Source organism: Danio rerio, chromosome 3 (assembly GCF_049306965.1).
Source record: "Danio rerio strain Tuebingen ecotype United States chromosome 3, GRCz12tu, whole genome shotgun sequence".
In the NCBI taxonomy this organism is placed as follows: domain Eukaryota; kingdom Metazoa; phylum Chordata; class Actinopteri; order Cypriniformes; family Danionidae; genus Danio; species Danio rerio.
In genome coordinates this window covers 9,220,603-9,246,457 of record NC_133178.1, presented here as the reverse complement: position 1 = coordinate 9,246,457, position 25,855 = coordinate 9,220,603, and the positions used below count along the sequence as shown (strand labels likewise).

Here is a 25,855-nt window from a genome sequence, read left to right as displayed (position 1 = left end):
ATGATTATGATGACAAATTAAAGCTTTTATTATGATTTATTTTTTTCATTTTACATATTTGTTTCTAGTAAGAGAGATTTCACAGACTAATAACTTAGCATTATTGCTCCGGTGCATTATAAAGATTATACTTCTTGCATTAGTAGTAACTTTACTTTTGATTCAGTCTTGGTCTTTGATTTTATTGTTTGCTGTAGTGTTATTTATTTACTCAGGCTTTATTTCCTCATCACATGATCAGACTAGATTTGCAGCATTGTTTTACTCTGAAAACTGAACTGAACAGTTTCAATTCACTCAAATCTTCTATGTGAAGCTGCTTTGACAGAATCTACATTGTAATCACATTATACAAACAAAGATGAATTTAATTTATCTATATTAAAGTGAAAGGAGACTTGCCATCAGCACATGAACAATATTTATGAATGAAGTCTGACTCTTTTGTAAGAGTTATTAGTTTTAGCATCAATGCTTTTGTATTTCATTTGATTGTCAGAATCATTTTAAATACTTTGTACTAATGTCTTGTCTCACTACACTACATGACAGTCCAAAGAAATAAGCAAGAAAATAATCATCATAATAATAAAAAAACAGTCTTAATCTCATTCAGCGTTGTGTTTGTTTTCAGGCTTCACTGTTCGTGGTCCCTCTGCTCCTTTGTCTGCTCCTCTGGGATCTTCAGTGGTTTTGCCCTGTTATGTTGATGAAGCTTTACCAGTGGAGGATCTGGAGGTGGAATGGAGAAGAGCAGACTCAGAGACTCTGATTCATCTGTATCAAGATGGTGAGAGTCGAGCAGAGGTCCAGCAGCAGGATTATCATGATAGAGCTCATTTCTTTACTGAGGAGATTCAACATGGAAACTTCTCCCTCCGTCTGGACAATCTGACAGCTCAAGATGAAGGAGAATACAGGTGTAGAGTTCATAGTCAGCAGGATTCTGGAGAAACTGTGGCTCAGATAAAAGATGTTGGTGAGTTTTGACTTTCTAATGTATGTTATGCACTTACTCCATGTGTCCTGCTGTGATATTGCATGGTGTTTTTCTTCTTTCAGAGCGTTTGCTGGTGTCAGGCTCAGATGAGTCCATCTCTGCATATGCTGGTGAGGACGTGACTCTGAACTGCTCTGTAGACTCTCACATCACACCTGAATACATTGAAGAGGTTTCATGGAAGAAAACAGATAAAGATGGAGATTTTCCAGTTTTGCTTTATCAAAACAATGAGACTGTATCAGAGGCGACACATGACAAATTCAGAGGCAGAGTTGAGTTCTTCACTGCTGAAATCCCCAAAGGAAACTTCTCTCTCAGACTGAAGAGTGTCAGAACTGAGGATAAAGGAGTTTACATGTGTCAAGTGTTTGCTGGAGATTTATCAGCCAGTGTTACTGTGGTACTGAAGAGACTGGGTGAGTCACTATAAAATCACAAAATGCCAAAGTTTGTATCACCAAACTATATTTGGTGTTCAGTGTGTATTGATTTTTAGCCTCTAATATTAATATTGATACTTTCATATTTCCCAAAAAGTTCACAAGTGCACCTATGGTAATGCAGACATGCTCCAAACCAGATGGAGAAAAGATTTAATTGTTGTTTTAATATAACAGCTTATTTCTTTGAAGATGTTGCACTAGAAATGACTCTTACTAAGAATACTTATTTCCCTGAAAAGATAAAAAGAGAAACAGGTTGTAGTTTACAGCAGTTTCAAGGTATCCAGACATGGTTATGAATAGATTTGGATGCAATCTTGTGGTCTCCACATTCATTCAGAATGGTGGTCTTAGGCCAAAAACTTGGATTTGGGTTTGTCCTGTGTTCTGTCTTTTTATTGCTAGAAGGCATCATCTTATGCATCATTGACACTATGGGCCCTATCATACACCCGGCGCAGTGTGGCGCAAGGTGTGACGCAGTAGTTTTTTGCTAGTTTTAGCTTGGCGCAAGAGTCATTTTGAGGCGTTGCGCTACGCTGTTTAAATAGCAAATGCATTCGTGCTCATTTGTGCGCCCATAGGCGTTCTGGTCTAAAAAGGAAGGCGTTCTGAGGCGGACCGCTGGTGCGTTGCTATTTTGAGAAACTATAATAGATTTTTCATTAGACCAAAACTAACCCGGTCTAAACTCCGGCGCAGAGTTGCGCCTCGCTTACACACTGCTTAATACGCACAAGAGAGCAATAGGCAAATATTTTTATATATGAAAAAATTTAAATATTAAGAATATATATAGGATATAATAAGAATAGATATAGAATATAAATATAAAGGATTAAAATATTACAAAACATATTATTTTCTAGCCTACATAAATATGAAAAATCACTGCTTTTATGTCTTCTTCATCTCGGGAGGCTTTTTCAATTCATTCATAACAATTTGCTTTTGTATAATGTTGTTATTATTATTAGCAGTATTATTTATTATATCCATATTTATATTTGTTTTATTAAAAACAAGCTTAGATTTGCCCACCTGTCAGGTTTTAGACCATATGGGGCATGGCAGGTGTATTTGGAAATAACTCAGTATTTTGACCACACTTCGTTATTATTGTTCATTTATTAATTTGCTGGAAATTAGGACTGAGTTTAGAAATAGTTTTGAAACGAATATTTGCGCTTAACAAACTAAATTAATTATTTATAGGCTAATTGATGTCTGTGCGTAAAGGTTTCCCTATCCAAGAGCGAAAGTGAAAGTGATCCATTATCTTTCATTCTCACGCAGTAGATGCTCTGTTTAACAGTTTTCTGTTAAAAAACTGTTAACTGTTAACTGTTTGCTTGTGAAATGCTCATTTTTTCCACTTAGATTTACTTTGCGTCCTGTAAATAGTGAATGCGCTCTTGGCGTGACGCAGCTGGCTCTTAAAGGGAATGGGAGATGAGACTCTAATTGGTTTATTCTCAAAACACCTAAGAAAATAAACTCAACCCTTTTAGCCCATGCGCCACTGCGCAAAGCGCATTTTCCCGTCCGTAAATTAGCAAAAATGCATTCTGACACGCCCTGAAAGCGTTTGCGCCCTGCGTTTTGCGCTCTGTGCATGGACCGTCAAAATAGAGCCCTAAAGCAGCAACTTCAGCTTCCAAAACCTTACAAAACAATTAGTGGGCGTTACAATCTTGAAGTTGGTTAGGTCAGCGGTTCCCAACAGGGGGGTCCCAGCCCACAAGGGGGCCTCAGCAAGCTCTGTGTTGCCTCATACTTGAAACATGTTTTTAGCAGTGGAGAGTTAGGAAAGCGATCACATTGTTTTTTTTTTTTTTTTTTTTTTTTATCCCCTGGCTGACAAATAATGCACAAATTTGTAATTCTTCCTCCATAAAAAAGACTCACTGATTCACTTTCAGCAGCTAATAGTAATGACCCAAGCATGCTGAACCCAGGTGAACATTTCGGGTCGCAGCGCTAGCAAAACTGGAAACACGAAATGCAGAAAATACCAAGATAGTTACCTCAGCTCTGTTTTATTCCATTTTCCCGAAGCAAATAGAGCCTGACCTAGCCACAGTGCATTATCTGCGCCAACGTTCTTGCTATCGAATGCTTGAGGAGGTCCGAAGTAAAAAGACATTTGCAGACGACTCATCCCCAATTCTGAGAGGTGCACCTCATACAAATGACCTTCTTATGTTTTGCTTCTATATTTTACATCAGGCTATTATTATTTGTGCGTAAACATACCTAGCTATAGTAATAAACATATCGTTTGTTTGAAAACAGCCTTTTGTTGTCATACCTACTGCAAACTTATATGAGCATTAATTTAATTAAATGTTGAGGAGGGCCTTACAATATTTTCCGGGGGCAAAGGGGGTCTCAGGCAAAAAAAAAAAAGGTTGAGAACCACTTGGTTAAATAACATTTATGGTGATATTAACAGAGAGCGAATGAGCTTAGATGTTGCTGAAAGTGAACATTGTTCAGAGACAACACTCAATATTAATGGAATCAGTACATAACATGCTCAATTACAAAGATAACCAATAAAAAAGTGTCATCTATTTATCTGCTGCAGCGTGGATCTGTGTAGATCTACAGCACTGAGAATACAACCGGCTGCTGAAGGAGCTGAGAGAGGATCAGGTGAAATGTTAAACGAGTCACGCTACATGTTTTGAACAGTGGGGGCGCTGTGTTTACAATCGCAAACTCACTTTACCTGCACATCAGGGGCGAGCAAGAGGGTGGGGGTGCAGAGTAAAATGACAGCGGTGAAGTGCACCAGACAAAACACAAACTGTGCAAATAATGCAAAAAGACATTTACTTACACTAACAGAGCAATGAATATGATGCACATAAACCGTCTGCACAATGATTTAGAAATGAAGTTGGAAATTTGTTTTTGTTGATTAAGTTTTTGTGAATTATTTTTGGAATAAATGTGCTAATTTTTTAAATAATTGTGCTGAAAACCAATTAAAGGATTTCTAAAAGTCAAACTCTCTCTCTCTCTCTCTCTCTCTAAGCTTATATATTAGGGTTTTTAATAAGATGTTAAAGATATTTCTGATAATTCTCATGTTGAGTAATGTGTTTGTTTCTCTCAGGTTTCTCAGTTTTACACATAATAATGATGATTCTGTGTGTTTCTGCATCTGGATCTGCTCTTTTGCTCTGCTTCATGATCTACTGCAGATCTACTACTAAAGGTACAGATATTCTTATTTGTTGTAAGGAAATTAGAATGTAGCTTCACTTCACTTTAGCATGTTATTAATTAACAAAAGTTTAATTGTAGGCTTTAGCTCAAAATACCCAGACTTTACCTATTACATAATACAGCAATGAATAGAGAGAGAGAGTGGATGTTTGGGGTGTGTTTGTGCTTTTTGGAGAATATTGTTAAATATACATTTACTTACGTGTTTGACAATTGTTTTACTTGTAATTGAGTATAAATTTCCAGTACTCCTTCCATCCGTAGGTAAACCTACTGTTTTTACCCATCATGCTGTTCCAAACCTGTATGCTTCTTTGTCCTGTTGAACACCATAAGAATGGGAGTTATCAAACTGCTGACAGTGTCCATTTTTAGATTTTTTTTTTTACTTATTTAATTTGGTAATGAACAGATTTGGAACAACTTGTGAGCATTTGTGACCCTGGTTTTATGTTGCATATGTATACTTTTGACAATAGCATGATCAAATAATAGATTTTTTTTACTAAAAAAATTAGAAAATTAGGTAAAGGTCATGTTACATTAATATACTTTGTAATGGCATAAAGTAATACTTAAATCTTAGTAATACGTATGCTAATCACCTAAAATGCCCAACGTTACAGGTGACTTTCTCAGTAACTAGATTTTTTTTTTTTTGCACTCTCAGATTACATATTGTTCAAATAGTTGCATTTTGGCCAAATATTGTCCATTCTGACAAACTATACATCAGTGGAAGCATATTTATTCTGCATTCTTGTCATGGCTACACCTCAATGACAAAAAACAAAACAAAACGATAATTACTGCATGGCTAGATTTGGGGTCCAGGAGCTGGTTGCACCAGCAGTTTCTAAATTAAAACGCAGCATAGTTGTGATTTAAAGGGACACTAAGTCACAACGTACACTCTGCTACTAAAATTTTTGTGTTGCACCACTGAGCTTAAACGTAACGCTACGTTCCAACTAAATATTTTTACTGCAGTCTCCCCCTATGTATAACGGTAGAAAAGAGATGACCGCGAGATTAGTTTACATTGAGGAGCTCATGATGATAATGAAGAATGATCTCCCTCTACTCACAGCCCTTATTTCCTCCCAAATCTTGCATTTTCTTCGGTTTGTGAAAGAAGAGTTTAACTTTCTTTCAAGGAGTGTTTTGTGTTTATTGTATCCATCATTCATCCACTGCTCTTATCTCTTTTGTGCAGGATATAAAAAAAATCCAGTTTATTGTTTTGATAACTTCATGTGTATTTAGCGGGCATTCACAGCTCGAGATGCAGGTTATGTGTGTCATCCTTTATAGTGACTCACTGTAATGTAATCATGTATTATAGAAATAGAATTTGTCTTTTAATTTTCAGAGGACAGTTATATATAGGCACATTAGTTGCAGAATTGTCTAGCAGTTTAAAACTTGCAATGCTTTTTATTGGATATTATGTCAATCAATGCGACTAAGTATTACTTTACGGAGAGCTTACGAGCTACTAACTACAGTTTGCCTTAAGAACATGTGGTGCAACTGAAGTAAGAACAAGTTTACTTACAAACTAGCTAGTTGTTACTAAGCTCCTTAGAGTGGACTTTACGTTCCAGTTTAAGAAAGAACTTACGATCAGCTGGTGCAAACCCATCCAGGGTTGAACTACCCCATTAACTCACTGAAGGCTTCAACAGTGTTAGTTAATTGAAACAATTGTATGAACTTTTAAACAATCACTAGCAGTACACTGACAAGAGAAGTCAAAGCTTTTATTGTTTTTAATGTACATATTAAAGTTTTTACTTTAATAAAACTAATAATTAAAACTTTTAACAGAGTTTTATTCAATAGCAATTGATGGACTGTTATGCATACAGTCATACAGTGATGATGATGATGTTAATAATAATAATAGTCTTTAATAATCTTTAATTTCCCTCACATTATGGATAAAATGCCTTTTGATTTTCAGGGATCATTCAACCATTTGTTTCTCTGGGATCTTCAGTGGTTTTGCCTTGTTATGTTGATAAACCTGTGAAGCATCTGAAAGTGGAATGGAAAAGAGCAGACTTAGATTCAGACTCAGAGACTCTGGTTCATCTGTATCAAGATGGTGAGAGTCGAGCAGAGGTCCAGCAGCAGGATTATCATGATAGAGCTCATTTCTTTACTGAGGAGATTCAACATGGAAACTTCTCCCTCCGTCTGGACAATCTTGGAACTGAAGATGCTGGAGAATACAGATGTAGAGTTCACAGTCAGCATAATCATGTATTTTCAACTAAAGTTATTTTGGAGCTGGGTAAGTTAATGCTTGAAGTACTGTATAACTGTTTGACCAAATGAATTTGATTCCAATCATTAATGTAAGTAATGATGTAATGTAAATGAAAAGCAGCAGCTCAGTCTGTTAACTTGTTTGATTTGATTTAAAATAAAACAAATGTGTATTATTTCCAAATGCAAGTTGGGTAATTGCTGAACTAATTGATTGATAATTAAATGTTAATAACTCTTTATCTGCCATTAATGCGATACTGTATATTGCCAAAAGAAAAAACACTCACAAGAAAATAGTTAAAATAAATAATATAATGAGAAAACACAATTGAACCTGCTATTGTCCACTTTTATCATAGTTTTATTATTTTTCTTGTTTTCTGTAGAATATGATCACTCTTCATCTCTTGCAGGTAAGTGAGGAGTTCACTTTATAGGAATGTTTCCACAAGCAGCAATACTAGTACATTTTAACCTTGTGGGGACTTTTGTTTTATTGGTCCTCATGAGGGAACAGGATCACAAATCACAGAGAATGAATTATTTTGAAAATGTAAATGCAAACGCAAATTGTGAATAAAAGTGGTCTACTGCAGTGTTGCATTTATAATATTTTTTAGGGTTTGTTCACCTTTTTATTGTGATAGCACAGTGGAGATTTACTTTCAGTAAAGTATGGGGAGCAGAGATGGGGGAAGAGTTGGAACTATAACTTATTCCTGTATCCTGCACTTGCTGCTATTGCAATGCTGGTTAGACCTAAACTGCATTTCGTTGCATTGTACTTGTACGTGTGTAATGACAATAAAGTTGAATCTAATCTAATCTAAAAAAAAGGACCTTGAGCCGGGAATCGAACTCTGGTTGCCATGAGCACCTCGGTGCTATATGTTGACGCACTAAACTATTGGCGCTGACAGTAACTATGTTTCCATCCACCTATTTTTATATGCACATAAAAAAACGGTTGATGGAAAAGTCAAGATGCGCATAAATTTTGAAAATGTGCATAAGAAACATGCGCAAAACAGAGTAGGATAAACTTTTTATTTGATACGAAAAGATGTTCATAAATTGAGATTGATAAAGTTTTGCCACACAATCTCCAGTTTGAAGGTCATGTGATTTTGTTAAAAGAGATCATGTGATGATGAAAATGTGGGTGAATGGACAAACCATCAGGCTGAGCACACTGTAAAACATCTGAACTGTTGTTTTGGTCATTATAAAACACCTTACTCTTTAAGTATTAGTGTGTTATATTATTAATGACTCTCAGAATCAAGAGCATCTGTGCTCCACGTCTGATGCCTTCAAACGTCACCGCGTGTTCACTGCATGTCAGGATTGCCTTCTGATGTGCAAGTGATTTATTAGATGAAGAAAAGATTGACACAGATTCTCCTACTGCAGCAAATTCAGTTTTTACTGTTGATATTTGGCGCCAGGTAATCAGAAAGTGATGATTTTGTTTGCTTTGACTCGTTGAATGGAAACGCTGATTTATTCACACGTCTTTTATGCGATAATCCAGTTTTGCACATAAAGTACATTCGCATTTTTGGATGGAAACATAGCTAGTGTTGCATTGTTGAATGAAGCATTGTGCACTAGACAGCAACGTCTCTGTGGCTCTGAACTAAATTCTGATATCATTTTCAAAATATAATTTTTATTTAATAATTTTTGTTTTGGGGTGGCACCTTGATTAGTCACCTCAGAGCAAGAAGGTCGCTGGTTCTAGTCCCAGCTGGACCAATTGGCGTTTCTGTGTGGAGTTTGCATCTTGTCTCTGTGTTGGCGTGGGTATTCTCCTGGTGCTCTAGTTTCCCCCACAGTCCAAACACATGCACTATAGGTGAACTGGATGAAGAAAATTGACTGTAGTGTAAAGCAGGTCGAACACCAGAAGCGCCGCTCGGCGGCGCGCTGCGCAGCGCCACGCAGCGCCATGCATTTTAGAATTCTAAACATAGGTTTCTATCAGGATACACACACCGGCGCCGCAAGACTCAGGATGCAGTTCATTTTTCAGCCGCGCCACAGAGCACCATCTGATTAGTTTCATGTTAAATATCATTCGAATGTGCGCGTCTGGTGTGCGATACTTTAATCTGTCATGTGCGTGTCGCGGCGCCGAGCGAGGCTTCTGGTGTGCGACCTGCTTAAGAGTGTCTGTGAATGCGAGAGTGTATGTACCGGGTTGCGGCCGGAAGGGCATCTGCTGCGTAAAACATATGCTGGAATAGTTTTCAGTTCAATCCGCTGTGGCAACCTCTGATAAATCGAAGGAAAATGAATGAATAAAAATTATTGCTCCCATTTTTGGAATAACAACTGTTTGTTCTTTATAATTGGGCATCACTGGTTCGAGCCTCAGCTGGGTTAGTTGGCATTTCTGTGTGGAGTTTGCATGTTCTTCTCCTGTTGGTGTGTGTTTTTTTCTGAGTGCTCCGGTTTCCCAAAGACATGCGCTATAGGTGACTTGGGTACGCTAATTTGTCCGTAGTGTAGTGTATGTGTGTGAGTGAGTGTGTATGGAAGTTTCCCAGTAATGGGTTGCAGCTGGAAGGGCATCCGCTGCGCAGTTGGCAGTTCATTCCACTGTGGCGACCCCAGATTAATAAAGGGACTGAGCCGAAAAGAAAATGAATGAATGAATGTCCTTTATAATTGCTCTTTGTAGTCTGACGATTTGAATATAACTTAATAAAATAAATACATTTTTAAGATGGCATAAGCATTATTTTAAGATCATGCGTAGATTTCTATCATAAACAAGCATAGAAATGCATTCATTTGCATGAACTAATTTCACAATACTTAAGTGTATTTTCTTTTTTAGGGTTCATGGTAAAAACTCCCTCTGGTCCTCTGGTTATACCTCTGGGATCTTCAGTCATTTTGCCTTGTTACTGTAATAAAGACTTAGCAGATCTGAGGGTGGAATGGAGAAGATCAGACTCAGAGACTCTGGTTCATCTGTATCAGGATGGTGAGAGTCAACCAGAAGAACAGGATGAAGATGAGCAAAACCGAGCTCATTTCTTTACTGAGCAGATTCAACATGGAAACTTCTCCCTCCGTCTGAACAATCTGACAGCTGAAGATAAGGGAGAATACACGTGTACAGTTTACAGTCAGCAAAATGCTGTGTTTTCAACTAAAACAAACCTGGAAGTTGGAATACTTGGTAAGTCAGCACACACCAAAGATGAGCTACTCCATATATAGGCTCCAGTAAATAAATACCTGCAAAGCATCTCATTGTGCAGTAGCTCTGCTGCCACTGTACTGGTTATAGATCACTGCTACAGCACTTCCATATCTGCATTTTACTACTGATACTCATTATATCACTGAAGATCTTTATACCACTGAAAGTCTTTACAGTGAGAGTCGGCATTTACATTACACCACTGCCACAGCAGTGTTTCAGGAGCTGTTTCTCTCTTCTTCTCTCTGCAGCACAGCACCCCTCCTACTTTTGTAGTCAAGCAAAATTTAGGGGGTTCGCAAAATCTGTCTGACACTGCATTTGGACCCTATCTATCTTTTTTGCTTACTCCCTGATCTTTAAATCTGATCTTTAAAATGAAGCTGATTAAAGTTCCACTAATAGTGCAACACAATGTATTCAAATATTAATATTTTGAATGTTTTCCCTAGATGCATATTTCCATCTTCAGATGTTTTTGGTCATCTGTCCAAATATGATCATGTCCTGTGCTTTTGCCTTGTGGGGTATTTCTGAAGGTGAGTGTACAAAATATAATTACAAGTTGTGTATGTTTAATAATAAATGCAAAGATAAGGTATAATCTGAAATGCTTTCTTTGCTATGATATATGATATATGTTATATTTACATTTATAGCATGTCATTATATTTTTACAGTTCCAACATTAGCTCTGACATCAAAACATTACATATTTTATTACATAATTACACACTAAATAAATATATAAATAATAAGGCAAAAGTACCATATATATTGTAGCGAGGCAGAGGGAAAACAGCCACACACTCGGATGAGTTTACAGACAATTCCCCGGAGGGTGCTTTATTTACAACGTGAAGGTGTGTAAAAGGGTGCTCTTCTTCCAGGTGAGGTGCTCTGGTGCTCCGGGAAATATGTGAAGGACAGTGAGTAGTCGGGTGTAGGATCGTCACGAGCTGGAGCCTGCTGAGGAGAGACAGAGAGACAAGCATTAGCACAGGGAGTCATTTGGTGAATGAAGCTCATCTTCTCCTGGCGTAGGTTGGGCTTATATGTCTCTCTGCCTGATGACGTCCAGCTGTGATCGATCCTGTGCTGATGACGGTCCAGCTGGGGTGAATCCTTGACCATGACGACGTGGCACCGGTATGCCTCGCTACATTCCCCCCCCCTTAGCGTCGTACTGGTCCTGGGATTTCTGCGGAAAAAAGGAAGAGTGTTGAGAGGGGGGGGTCTCGCATACATACCGATGCGGGTGAAGGGCACATTCCTGATGCGTGATGGTATTAGAGGGCTGGGGGTTGGTCGTCGGGGAGACGTTCTTTGGCATGTGTTGTATGCCTGACAATATTTTTTTACCTCTCCGTCCAGACCGGGCCAGTGGAATCGATCACGGACCTTTTTTATCGTATTTCCAGCGCCTAAATGTCCTCTCCTTGGGTGAGTATGTGCCCACTCCAGAACAGTCTCCCTCTTGGTCCTTGGAACGACCAGTAAGGTCTTCTTTTTCCCCCGCCTCTCTGCGACACAGTATAGCAGACCATTTCGTATGACAAAATGTGGGAGGGGGTGAGGGCTGGGAAACCGTTCGTTACCGTCTATGATCCTGACTTGTGGCCAGCAGTGTTTCAACGTTTCGTCTTCACGCTGTGTCCTTCCGAAATCGCCACCTACGGTAATCTGTTGAAATAGCTCATAGTACGGGTTAGCCGATGATGACTCACCCCCTCTGTCGTTCTTGGTGGTCATCAACGCTGGTTGGCAGTCCCGCTGAGCCCGTCCCTTGTTGTTCTTCTTCGCACGAGCCGATCGAGCCTGATGGTGGGTGAGGAGATCATCGAACCCCGGCCAATCTCTGCCCAGAAGAAGGGGTACTGGAAGATTTGGAACCACTCCTACTTCAATGCGCCAGCTTCCCGACTTTGTCGCTATGGTGACTCTTTGGGAGGGTACGTGGCGGGTGTCACCGTGTATGCATGTAATCGGGATTCGACCTTTCCCTTCTTGATGGTATTTTAACGTGTCTGGGTGGACCAGTGTTATTGCACTTCCTGTATCCAGTGTGGCCGTCTGCGTTTTCCCGTCTAAGCATACTTTTCGGGTGGGAGCTTTGGGAGGGACGTTGCGATGTACCACGCACCCTGCCGTCCAGGCCGGGGCCGAGAATGTTGTTGGCTCTGTGGACATCGGCTCGTCGACTGGGCTGGGGACCGCCGGTCTGCTGCCTGGTCGTGCTGTGCCCTCCACCGGTCGCCATGGCGCATTTACCCTCCGGGGTGGCAGAGCCGCTCTCTCCCCAGTCTCCCGGGCCACGTGAGCTTCTGCCAGCTCCACCGCCTCCACCAAAGCGGCCAGCGAGTCGGGGTTCCTCATGCTGGTAAGTGTGCGGAGCCGTCTGGGTAGCGCCCTCATCATCTTTTCGATAACCACTTTCTCAGCGACCTGGACTGCGGTAGGATCTCCTCCCAGCAACCATAACCTTCCCAACCGAGATAAATTGGCTGCTTGGGTCCTTACCGGTTGTTTCTCCTCGTATGTCCACTGAGAAAATTGTTGTGCTGCGCTTATGTTGGAGAGTCCCATTCTGGCGAGTATCTCCTTCTTCAATGCTTTATAGTCCTCATTTTTCGGTGTCTCCAATGCAAAATAAGCTCGTTGAGCTTCTCCAGTTAAAAATGGTGCCAACATCCTCGCCCAACTTTCCTTCGGCCATTTCTCTCTTTCAGCGATTACCTCAAAAGTGTGTAGGTAAGCATCAATATCGTCCAGGTCGCTGAGTTTAGTAATAAATCGGTGAGCGCTCACCTCAGGAAACTGGCTGGAACCGGCCGCTTGGCGGAGCTGTTGTTCCATTCGGTCTTGTCTGGCGGTGAGCTGTTCAGTTATCACTTGTTGTCTTCTTGAGATTTCCGCTAGATGGCGTACTACCTCTTCGATCGACATGACTCAGGATAGGATGACAGCCGAGCAAGAGAGCGTGTGTGAGAGAGAGAGAGCAGATGCCTGTCTGTAAACAGAAGAAAAAGAAAAAATTCAGTAGTTACTTCTTCTTACTGGTAAGTGCTGAATATTTTTCCCTCTGAAAAAGCGCGCATTCTCCACCAGTTGTAGCGAGGCAGAGGGAAAACAGCCACACACTCGGATGAGTTTACAGACAATTCCCCGGAGGGTGCTTTATTTACAACGTGAAGGTGTGTAAAAGGGTGCTCTTCTTCCAGGTGAGGTGCTCTGGTGCTCCGGGAAATATGTGAAGGACAGTGAGTAGTCGGGTGTAGGATCGTCACGAGCTGGAGCCTGCTGAGGAGAGACAGAGAGACAAGCATTAGCACAGGGAGTCATTTGGTGAATGAAGCTCATCTTCTCCTGGCGTAGGTTGGGCTTATATGTCTCTCTGCCTGATGACGTCCAGCTGTGATCGATCCTGTGCTGATGACGGTCCAGCTGGGGTGAATCCTTGACCATGACGACGTGGCACCGGTATGCCTCGCTACAATATATATATATATATATATATATATATATATATATATATATATATATATATATATATATATATATATATATACAAAATTATACACACCTAAGATATAACACAATAAAAATAATAAACAACAGACAGAAGGAAAATAAAATATAACAAATAAAAATAAAATAAATACAGAAATAATTAGGGCAGTACGGTGGTGCAGTGGGTAGCATAATTGCCTCACAGCAAAGAAGGTCACTGGTTTGAGCCCCAGCTGGGTCAGTTGGCATTTCTGTGTGGAGTTTGTATGTTCTCCCCTTTGGGTGCTCTGATTTTCTCCACAAGTTAGAAAACATGTGGTATAGGTGAATTGGGTAAGCTAAATTGGCCGTAGCATGTGTGTATGAATGAGAGTGTATGGATGTTTCCAGGTGTAGGGTTGTAGCTGGAAGGGCATCCACTGCGTAAAACATATGCTGGATAAGTTGGCAGTTCCTTCCGTTGTAGCGACCCAGATTAGTAAAGAGACTAAGCCAAAAAAAAATAAAAATAATAAATGAACCTATACATATATATATATAGGTGTCTCTTTAAAAAAATGTAGAAAAGGGCTCCAGACTCTCCAGACCAAAGGACCAAAGGGCTCTTTCTGGAACGATTGTGGTTTTTGTTTTATTGCGAACTGAATCTTTTCCATTCTAAGAGCTTGTAAAAAATCATAAACCCATTGCCGAAAACAAGGTAGAGCTGCTGACTTCCAATTCATAAGAATAAGTCATCTAGCCAGTAAAGTTGCAAAGGCTACACTATCAGCCTGTAATGAATTGAACTTATTCTGGCAGGATTAGAAACAGTGCTGTTAAGGGGTTTGGGTCTAAAAACACAAAACTTTCCCCCCAAAATCAGACAGTTTCAAACAAGACCAGAAACTATGTAACAGTCAGGCTGGTTTGGTTTTACATCGAAGGCAAGTTGGGTAAAGATCAGGAAATATTTTAGTGAATTATCATATTTAATATGCAGTTGCATTCAGAATTATTAACCCCCCTGTTTATTTTTTCCACAATTCCTGTTTAACAGAGAGAAGATTTTTGTAACACATTTCTAAACATAATAGTTTTAATAACTCGTTTCTAATAACTGATTTATTTTATCTTTGTCATGATGACAGTCAATAATATTTGACTAGATATTATTCAAGACACTTCTATACAGCTTAAAGTGACATTTAAAGGCTTAACTAGGTTAATTAGGGTAATTAGGCAGGTTAGGGTAATTAGGCTACTTAATTTATAATGATGGTTTGTTCTGTAGACTATTAAAAAATATTTAGCTTTAAGGGGCTAATAACTTTGACCTTAAAATGGTTTTAAAAAATTAAAAACTGCTTTTATTCTAGCCAAAATAAAACAAATAAGACTTTCTCCAGAAGAAAAAAATATTATCAGAAAATTTCTTTGCTCTGTTAAACATATTTTGGGAAATATTTTTTAAAAAAGAAGAAAAAAATCCAAGGTGGCTATTAATTCTGACTTTAACTGTATTTTTGTTTGTTTGTTTCAGGATCTCTGAATGAGTCGGTCTCTTGCTGTGCTCTTTATTTTCTGAGGCCTCTTTTGTTGCTCTGGGCTGCTCCATTTATCAGTAACTTCACAGGTATGGTTACTTTATTAGAGGAGAGCAGAACATTAATTATAGTGTCCAAATCATCATACATTGTCCTTTTTTGTGCGATTTACCAAAAGAAAGATGATTTAAAACTTTTATTCCTGTATTTCTTGTGTGTGTGTGCTGAAGTATATAGATGTTGTGCATGATTTTGTGATTGTAATTCTAACATTTTCTGTGTTACAGGCAACATTAAAACATTGATTCTGAAATACAGTTATGTTGCTGAATATGTGTCTCTCTCAATTGTTATTTATACAGGTAAAAAAAATGTTAGACATGTCCTAATATCATGAACACGTTCACGTATAAAAAATATGTACTGTAAATTCTGAAACAGAACTTTACGTAAAACATGGCAAATAAATACAAATTAAACATCTGCACATGATAGATGATTTATGCGAGTATGACAGATCCTGGATGTTTTTAGTGTTAAATCTATGTTTGCAGGACTAAATCATTTAATCATTTTATTGATTCATAAGATTTAAATACTGATATAATTCCACCGTTTAATTGTTGATATAATTGTTTATAACTGATATAATTGTTCTACTAAAGCATAGATTCACAAATGCAATGCTTCAAAACTAAAAGCTTTCATCAATTTACTACTCACATGGTTAATTCAATTCAATTCACCTTTATTTGTATAGCGCACAATGTAGATTGTGTCAAAGCAGCTTCACATAGAAGAGTATGGTAAATTGAAACAGTGTCAGTTCAGTTTTCAGATTTTAAGTACAGTTCAGTTTGGTTTAATTTTCACTGCTGAGAGTCCAAACACTGAAGAGTAATCCATCGATGCGCAGCTCTACAAGTTCCAAGCTATGCAATCCAGTGGCGACAATGGCGAATAACTACACCAATTGTCTTTACCATTTTATTGTTTAATGTTTCATAACAGCAGTGAACAGATTACAATATTAGAAACTTATAAAAAATTTATCTCAGGCTGTAACAGAGATATTATACTATAAATTATAGTATTGTAAGTAATTTAGACTATAATAAGACATGTATAGTAAGTGTACAGTATAGTGTACAATGTAAGATTTACCTTAAAATAAACATAAGTTAAGTGGCAGGAGTGTTATCTTATGATTTGTACTCAGATTTTGCCAGTGTTTAATTTTTTATCTTCTTTCTTTCAGCTCTTTTTGCTACAGCTTTTGAAAAACTTGTGAACTATGCAGAGTTTGAGAAACACATGATAATAGTGCTGTTTGCAGTTGTTTTTCTGTGCTGCCTTTGCAAAATTGTTTACAGTAAGTATTCCTATAAGCCAACTAACTGAATGCTTAATTATAAGATTAAAAACTGAATATTACACTAAATATGTTGTTAAAAAAACCTTGTTTGGTACATATGGCCATTACTGTGTGAAATTTTTGATAAAGGGCACCCTTTTGTAGAATTGTATTATTAGATTAATACATGCTATTTTTTTGAAAAGGCTGGTACTCTTAATAATATAATGCTTCTATGAAATAAAAATAAAAAACTTTGTTAATTTCTGCTTTAAAGGCGACATAGTATGCCCTTTTTACAGGACGTAATATATCTCCTAAAATATCTCAACAAATGAAATTTGATAACTCTTCAAAACTTTTAGGCTTTGATCCTATTTGTGGCGTTTTGGTGACTGTCGCTTTAAATTCAAATAAGATTGTGCTCTTTTTAAAAGAGGGCGGAGCTACACATGCCTGTGTGTCAGCATAGTGGCAGATTCCAAAACTGAGTGTAACATTCTATGCTAATGAGGGACAGATCATCACTAGTGGGTGGGGCTTTTCCCCGTTTTATTATACATGCAAAGGGAGAATGTCAATCAGAGTGTTTCTGCAGACTGTTTTTATCAAGTGTGATTATAAAAAATAAAATTAATACATTTGTGCTGTTGACACGAAACTGTGTTTAAACTCCTTATAAAAATATTTTTACATAATAGGTCCTTTTTTAAAGTTTTTAAAGGGGACTTTGCCTTTAACATTGGAATAATATGAACTCAAACTTAAATCAAGTAATCAAACAGTATTTTTAATGCAGTTTTAGCTAAACAAATCGGAAAGAAATGTGGACAGATAATTAACACACTTGACATTGTGGCCGATATGATCTTTGAAATTCTGCCTACATTACAATTCATCCTCCTCTTCTTCACATTTGGATCTGTCAGTGGAGGTGAGTTCATATTTGATATTGATATTTATTCATTGGGATAAACCTCATCTCATTTTCAAGGGGGTCCCACAATTAATCACAATCACATAATACCAAACCTAGGAGACTAAACATAACTCGCACAACATCCAAAAAACATGACATAAAATAAAAATAAAAATTTATGAAGTTTTCAGTTTGTGTTCATTTTATTTGTAGTGCAGATCAACACATTTAAACATGTATTAAATACAGAGACTGCTTTATTAAACAACTTAAATCATTCAGCTCAGATCTGTTATTCTGTTGATTTCTAACATTATTTTCTCTCCTGTTTTTTAGCGTTCATCATTGTTGTCATTTTACCACTATTAATGATGATGACGAACGACACATGGTTTTTCAGATGCTATGATAGACTCAACTGTAAGTATTTGATCATTTCTGAAACTTGTTGTTTCCATTTAATTATTGATCTGTAAAATGCAAAAAAATATACATACATACATACATACATACATAAATACATACATACATACATACAGTTGAAGTCAGAATTATTAGCCTCCCTGAATTATTAGCCTCGTTTATTTTTTCCTTCAATTTCTGTTTAACAGAGTAGATTTTTTTCAACACATTTCTAAACATGATAGTTTTAATAACTCATTTCTAATAACTGATTTATTTTATCTTTGCCATGATGACAGTGAATAATATTTGAATAGATATTTTTCAAGAGATATTTTTTTTTAAAAACTGCTTTTATTCTAGCTAAAATAAAACAAAAGACTTTCTCCACAAGAAAAAACTTTATAAGACATACTGTGAAACTTTCCTTGCTCTGTTAAACACAATTTAAGAAATATTTATAAAAGGAAAAAAAATCAAAGGGGGACTAATAATTCTGACTTCAACTGTATATATTTGTGTTGGGTCAACATGAAGGAATTAAACTTTTTTTTTTTTTTAAGTTGATTTAACATAAAACAATTAAGTTGTCTGAATCACCCCCTCCAAAAATAAAAGTGCTGTTTCAACTCATTTTATACAAGTCATTTAAACAAACAGCACATCATTTGCACATTTGTCAAGAGTTTAGTCCCGTGGAGATATAAATCATTTGATTCTTCAGTGATTTGAATCATGATGATCTGTGTTCAGATGTTTTTCTGTTTTCTTTTGTCACTCAGTCAGTTTTACTCCTGATCAGCTTTTATATTTCTGCCATTATAAAAGTGTTGTTCATGAAAACCTTTTTACATTCATTTCAGGTTCTGAATCAATCATGAGAACTGTGATGTTAATCTTCATATTACTGATTAATGCAGCAATGATCGGCCTTTACATATTGACACTGGAAAATAAAACAGGTAGCCTGAAAATTTTCATTTTAGTTTGGAATAGCATCATATTATCTGATATCTTCCAACAGTGGTTCTAAACTTTTTTTAATCACAAACCTCTTCCTCCTACTCCCTGTATATGGAACGCAAACTAGTTTTGATGCATATTATTCAAATGACTCCATTTGAAATTAGGGGCTATCAAATTTACATGCATCATAAACATTTATTTATTACATTTATATTGTAGACTTTTACAGATTTTCAAGCAGAACATTATTTTCTGACTTGAAGTAGGCTTAAATTCTTATTTCTTTTTATTTAAAAAAATTAAAACTTTGCTAATTAAAAAAAAAATGATCTGGCTTATTATTTATGGTCTGGGGGTTCAACAACCTTCTTTATATCTATATTTATACATTTTTTTAATGATACAGAGCGCATGCAATTTCAATACGAAACCACTAGGGCTCAGCGGTTCCCTGATTGAGAAACTGTCCTACAAAGTTGTTTTATAGAGAAGTGTATTAACTTCTCTTATAGTGTCCAGTCAGGAGTAACTGTATCTATTAAACTGATGCTTTATTTACCTTTTTTTATGTACAGATGCCATTGGATGGGCCTGTGTGATGCTGTTTCTCCAAATCCTCTGGGCCATTATGAAGTTTACAGTATATTTTCTTGATTTTGACAATGGTAAAGTATTGATCATCTACTTTGATGCTTCTGCTTCTGTGTGTTTAAGCTGCATCAGTACAAGTTAAATACATAAAGTGGTTGATGAAATTAAACATTGTGGGATTAGTAATATGTGACCCTGGACTACAAAACCAGTCATGCTGTGTCATTTTGGGGGTGATTTTTAACAGAGATTTTACATAATCTAAAATCTGAATAAACATGTTTTTATAGTTGTATGTCTTTGTCAGGATAGGACAATATTTGGCTGAGATGCAACTAATTAAATATCTGGAATCTAAGGGTCCAAATAAATCTAAATGTTGAAAAGATTTCCTTTAAAGTTAAAAAACAAAAGTTATGTCCTAATATATTTCAACTAGGACATTTAACAATGACTTTTTAATATTCAAATGATTTTTTTTCATAAATTCTGGGATTTTGACACATACAATGTATTTTTGCCTATTAAAATATACACATGCACAAAAGACTGGTTGTGTGGTGCAGGGTCACATCATATTATATAGACTTCATGATTAGTTTGCATAATAGCATTACAAAAAATATATATATTATTGATAAACATGATATTTTAAGCTGTAGACAAAAAAAAACTGAAATTAGTCATTGCATACACCATGCAGACTAAATACGATTTGTTATAAGAAATAAAACATTAAAACGATCCACTTAAGTCACTTTTATTTGTGTAGCGCTTTACAAAACACACTGCCTCAAAGCAGCTTTGAAATAAACTGGAAAATAATTATTCATGGAAACTTTAAAAAGCTTCAGATTGTGCTATAAGGCATCTCTAAAACAGTGCCACAGCCATATCACCCAAGACATGTTACTCGCTGAAGCTAAGCAAGACTGAGCCTTGTCAGTATCTGGATGGGAGACCACATGGGAAAACGAGGTTGCTGTTGGAAGTGGCGTTAGTGAGGCCAGCAGGGGGGTGCTTAACCTGTGGTCTTTGTGAGTCCCAATGCCCCAGTAAAAGTGAAGGAAACACCAAAACTGTCAGTGGGCGCCGTTTTTCGGGTGAGACGTTAAACTGAGGTCCTGATTCTCTGTGGTTTCTAAAAAAAAATCTCATGGCTCTTCTTGTAAAGAGTAGGGGTATAACCCCAGTGTCCTGGCCAAATTTCCTCCATTGGCCCTTACGATCATGGCCTTCCAATAATCCCAATCCACCGAATTATAATTATCCACCTATAGCTGGCGCCGTTGTCCAAGTGGATGCTGCACACTGGTGGTGGAGTGGAGAGATCCCCCTCATGATGATTGGGTGTGTGGCAATACACGATAAATGCGCTATATAAATACACATTACTTACTTACAGTACTTATTTAAAACAGTGTCCTTAATTAATTCAAACAAAATAACTTTCTATATGTTGAAAAAATAGTGTTTGAGTATCTCTTTGGCTGTTTTCTGTGTTGCGTATTTGTTTCTGAATATTAAATATAGACAGATAATCTATTGCTGGTCTAAGAATAAATGATACAGTAAGTTTGCATTGTTGTTGGAACTTATTAATAAATCTCTAATCTTGCATTACAGTTTTCCATCGTGTTGTTGCTGTCTATGTGTTTGGATCAGTTGGTATTGTTTTATTGAACTCTGTTACTCTGATGACTGAACTCATACTGAAAACAGGTGAGTGGACATCATGCTCTTTAATACATACAATATTTTCTACACTTAGCTTGAGAAAATGTCAAGCGTATTAATTTAACAATGTTAATTATCTGTGATTAAATGTAGAAAAAAATTGTGAAACAGAGGTAAAAGTCACCCACTCAAATTTGTCAAGCTATTTTGTGCTGAATTTATCACAATTGCATTATTTAATCAAGTCGTTGACGATAACAAAGTAAATAATATAATAAAGTAAATATATAATAAAGTTAATGTGTCTTCCATTTTTGTCAGTGAATGGTGATCGTATGCTGGAAGATCTGCGATTCATTGTCTTCCCTTCTGAATGCGTCTTTGCCATATCTCTGCTGATTTCTGGATTATTTCCGTCTAGTGAGTATAAAAGAATCGTGCTCTTATGTGAAGAAGTGAAGCTTCTACCCACATCTCTGCACTCACATTTACACATACACACAGACACACATGGTAAAGCCTGATTTATATTTCTGCGTCAAGTAACACCCAGATACAGTTACATAGTCTTTGCCATGGATGATGCTGAACCTGACGCGCGTGAACTCTGTGATTAGTTGGCTTGGAAGCGTTGAGGAGTGTGGGCAGGGGCCGAGAACCGTGGGAGAGGAGCGAACCCAATGTTGCTAGTGTTTAACAAGTGTTGAGGAGTGTGGGTTATTTGAAGTTAAAATATGCCTTTATGGTGTTTTTTTTTTTAAGAATGGTAAATTAACTTACCAGTTAGGAAATCCTGTGGTCTACGGTGAAAAGTCTGGCACATTAAAGGAAAAGCCAGACTCCAATTCGGTGTCAGTTTACCATGTGAGGAAACGTGCTGTGGCAGAGCAATCTGTCACTTAGCATAGAATTTTGTAGTTACAAGATCTGCAGTTAAGCCCAGGACAGACCAGTGAGCCTCCCACACTGTCCAATTGGGACATGGTGAGCCTAAAGAGGGATTTTCTCAAGGCACAGCAAACAAGCGAGGAGTAATATCTTCGCGAGCTGAAGGAATTCCATGAGACGATTCAGCAAACAGTAAAACCAACCCTAGCCACACACAAAGAGGCAGGGATTCTGCGGATGGAGCTCCCTATACCAGTTCCACCTAGAGTATCCACAGGGGAGTTTTTCCACCCTATGACCACCATCGATGCATTCAACCGACCCATGAGCACTACAGAAACATTACCTGGAGATGCCGGTGCCCGCCCTAAAGCCAGGGTATGACATTGAAAGCTACCTGCAGTGATCTGAACATCTGGCCAAATGTGTCAGTAGCTGAGAAAGGAGTGGAGCTGTCGACTGGACCTCACAATGAATGAGGATCACACAGATGACCATGATTATCTAAAGGATGCCCTGCTTCAGAAATATCACATCTCTGCAGAGACCTACAGTACCATAAATGGTTCAGGGCTGATACTCTGCCTGACGGCGAGTCTGCGAGTCTGCCTGTGGCGTCAATATTAGTGCTGGGTACAACCTGACCAACATACAAAGGAGGAGATTGGTTGAGCAGATCATAATGGAGCACTTGCTGAGAGTTATGCCATATAATGACAGGATTTAGGTGAAAGAACACAAACCGAGCTCAGGACTTGCGGCAGCAAAGTTGGCCCAGCAGTACACAAATGCTCATTGCTCTGGCCGTGCACGCAGCCTTTAAGAGGTACAGTTGATACCAGTTTCACAATACTGATTTCCTCTTCAGTGTTTCGGCAATAGCATTGACATTACACAGAACTGAACTATAACTGTGAAAACTGGGCTGAAGTGGTTTTAATTTACTAGAATTTCAGGTACGTTAAAATAAATTGAATTTAATTCAATTCTAATGGGCAACATGATTTCTCAGTGGTTAGCAACGTCGCCTCACAGTGAGAAGGTTGCTGGTTCGAGTCCTGACTGGGTCAGTTGGCAGTTCTGTGTGGAGTTTGAATGTTCTCCTCGTGTTTGTGTGGGTTTCCCTTGGATTTCTCCGGTTTCCCCCACAGTCAAAAGACATGCAGTACAGGTGAATTGAATAAACTAAATTGGCTGATTTTTATGAATGTGAATGTGTATGGATGCTTCCCAGTGGTGGGTTGCAGCTAGATGAGCATCCGCTGCATAAAACATATGCTGGATAAGTTGGCGGTTCATTCTGCTGTGGTAACCCCGGATAAATAAAAGGACTAAGCTGAAGAAAAATGAATGAAATCTAATGTTGACTTTGCCACCACCTCTGAAGCACAATTTGTTTATGGAGATTAAAAGAGATATGAAAAAGCCAAAGGACTAGTGGGCATTTATGATTCAATGTCTTTGATAAATGACATGATATTGGAAAGAGACTTCATGACATTACCAAACAGAACTGTGAATTCTTAAAACTGATTGCTCATATACCCCAAACAAAAACTGGTCTTCAACCACTGCAAGACTTTGACAGTAGTCTGGTGCAGGGTGAGACCAAGGACCCAAATTAACCATGTGGGCAGATATGACTGCTAAAATGCCTGGGTTCTCAAGACCCCAAGCCTTCTTTCGAGAGGTTTTGGGTGACTGACAGATTCCCAAGAATATAGCTGACTATATTCATTGAAACTGAAAAAATCCGTAATTTTACCATTTTTTTCGGCAGCTGGGGTGCTGGAAAAAAAAATGTACAATTACAGAAATTTACCGTACGGATATTAAATTACCGAAATTTAAATTTAAGGAAATTTCTGTAATTTAACGGCCGTTATTTTACATTTTTTCCCAGCACCCCAGCTGTCAAAATTTATAGCAGTGTAGGTTATTAATATTAAATGTAGCTGAAGTAATTGAAGATTAACACGTTTTTTAATTATATAACAAAATTCTGTTCAGTTCGTTATCACTCCCATAGCTCTTTTTACAATGCATATTGTGTCAAAGTAGCTTAACATCGATGAAGAAAAAAGAAAGCCATAATATTTCAAATTGCTGCAGTAGTTCTTGCTAAATTAACAATGATTCTGCTCAGTTTATTATGGATGTAACTTTTAAAGTATGATCCACAAGCCAAGAAAGATTGGATTTATCAAGTCCACTAATTTGGGCTATTTCCTCTCTCTTTTCTAATGTATTAGGTGTTGTGAAGTGTCTGCAGTTTTTTCAGGTATGTATTATTTATAAAACTGCATTGATTTGAGAGAATATTCACTGCATTAGCACTATATTTTTTGTTTTATTACATCATTATTCAAAGGCAAGAGGGTGCTACATCAATATATAGTTTTAATCGCATCTTTTTCCACTCAATGCAGAAAAGGGTGAAATCTAAAGACACTCAAAAGCAAAACACAACGGGATCACAAGAACTGACCAATCTGAATGCTGAATATCAGGATGAAGATCTGCTTGATTCAAAGAAAACACAAAAAAATCAGTGATGGAAGGATGGATTTTTTTCAGGCTTCCTCTGCAGACTGCACAAGATATCAAAACACACTTGTTCGGCAAAACTGCTTTAACACAATTTGAGTTGTAAAAAATAAAATATGAAAATGACTTTTTACGTGATACATTACATTCTTTAAGCTTTTAAGTATTTATTGGTAATATACACTAATTGTTTTCTTGTAGTGGAATTGCCTAAGTTGAAGAGATTACTTTTTATGTATGAATGGCCGGCTAATTATTTTCACGTGCCAATCTCAACCACTAGGTGCCGCTATCAGTGCGCATGAGATTTGCTTAAAATGATTATAAAATGAGCTAAATTGTAAAATGGTAAGAAACAAGGGTTTTGACGGTAAAACAAACTTGAAGGGAGAAAAAAATTAATTGGACAGAAAAAACTAAAAATAAAATCAGAGAAAAACCGCACATCTTTTATATTGAATTCCAGCAATTATTATTATTTTGCTTTTGCTTATTGATTTATTTATTTTACTTTTGAAGATATAATTTATTGATTATTAATTTTTTGAATCTTTATTTATTTTAATTTTTCATATAATTGATGTGGTTTTCATAAAAGTATCTAGTATATCAAGTGATCTAAATGTGTAAACAGAAAATAGCCTAGGCTAGCCTACTTCATTACTTTAAAATCAATATACATTACAGCTTAAGCTGTTAATGTATTTTATAAATCATGATTTAATGAAAAGGCCACAATTATTTTAATAGTATTACCTATTTGTTCGATCAATTACATTAATGAAGCATAATCACCTGACCAGACGAGTTTTCAAAATTTAAAAATGAAAGGAAATAATACAAAGTGAAAGTAATCTGCGGACATGTGAAGAACATGTCTGAGCTCAATGAAACAGCTCGTTTTTGCTAATCTATAGCTAAAATACATTTTAAATAAATGCTATTATGTTTCATTTTGCGTATTTCAAGATGCGTCCTCCGAATTGTTTTCTGATGTCAGTACTTCTGATGGTCGCTGATGGTACAGTATTAAATATTCTCCTATTTATGTCAGAGAAGACTACACTGATCTTTTTACATTTCGTCGCCATTTGCTTGTGTCTGTAATCATTAAACAGTCGATTGTTACTTGCCTAAAATGACTAAAATAGCTGAAAAACTGAAGCAACTTCTAAGTGTTGTACTAGTGTTTGTTGAATTGGTTCCACCTTACAGTATATACCTGAGGTCTGACTACACCATTTTAGAACAACAAATCTCCATTATGACCAGGCTGTATATATATAAAAATACTTAAT

The 25,855-nt window shown here is 37.1% G+C and overlaps 1 protein-coding gene and 1 long non-coding RNA gene across 9 annotated transcripts in view; one reads left to right on the top strand and one right to left on the bottom strand.

The window, feature by feature from the left end:
* Nucleotides 1-25,855, bottom strand: part of LOC141381140 (uncharacterized) — a 693,969-nt gene that overhangs the window by 336,242 nt on the left and 331,872 nt on the right. The window lies entirely within an intron of this gene.
* LOC564237 (uncharacterized) overlaps nt 1-25,855 on the top strand; it is a 144,879-nt gene that overhangs the window by 52,546 nt on the left and 66,478 nt on the right. For 3 of the 8 annotated variants that reach the window (XR_012400809.1, XM_073944126.1, XM_073944125.1), the window contains 10 exons: nt 635-979; nt 1,063-1,419; nt 4,571-4,672; nt 6,650-6,982; nt 7,347-7,373; nt 9,806-10,153; nt 10,630-10,716; nt 15,210-15,302; nt 15,501-15,575; nt 16,472-16,585. Coding sequence is in view for 7 of the 8 variants with exons in the window: in XM_073944126.1 (XP_073800227.1) it covers nt 635-979; nt 1,063-1,419; nt 4,571-4,672; nt 6,650-6,982; nt 7,347-7,373; nt 9,806-10,153; nt 10,630-10,716; nt 15,210-15,302; nt 15,501-15,575; nt 16,472-16,585 (1,881 nt within the window). In the remaining variant the exon portion in view is untranslated. Of the gene's footprint in view, nt 1-634; nt 980-1,062; nt 1,420-4,570; nt 4,673-6,649; nt 6,983-7,346; nt 7,374-9,805; nt 10,154-10,629; nt 10,717-15,209; nt 15,303-15,500; nt 15,576-16,471; nt 16,586-17,366; nt 17,502-17,822; nt 17,907-18,751; nt 18,851-19,429; nt 19,520-21,071; nt 21,168-21,443; nt 21,543-24,262; nt 24,292-24,439; nt 24,682-25,160; nt 25,579-25,855 lie in introns of those variants that run through there. The other 5 variants (XM_073944130.1, XM_068218714.2, XM_073944127.1 and 2 more) reach the window with 4 other exon arrangements.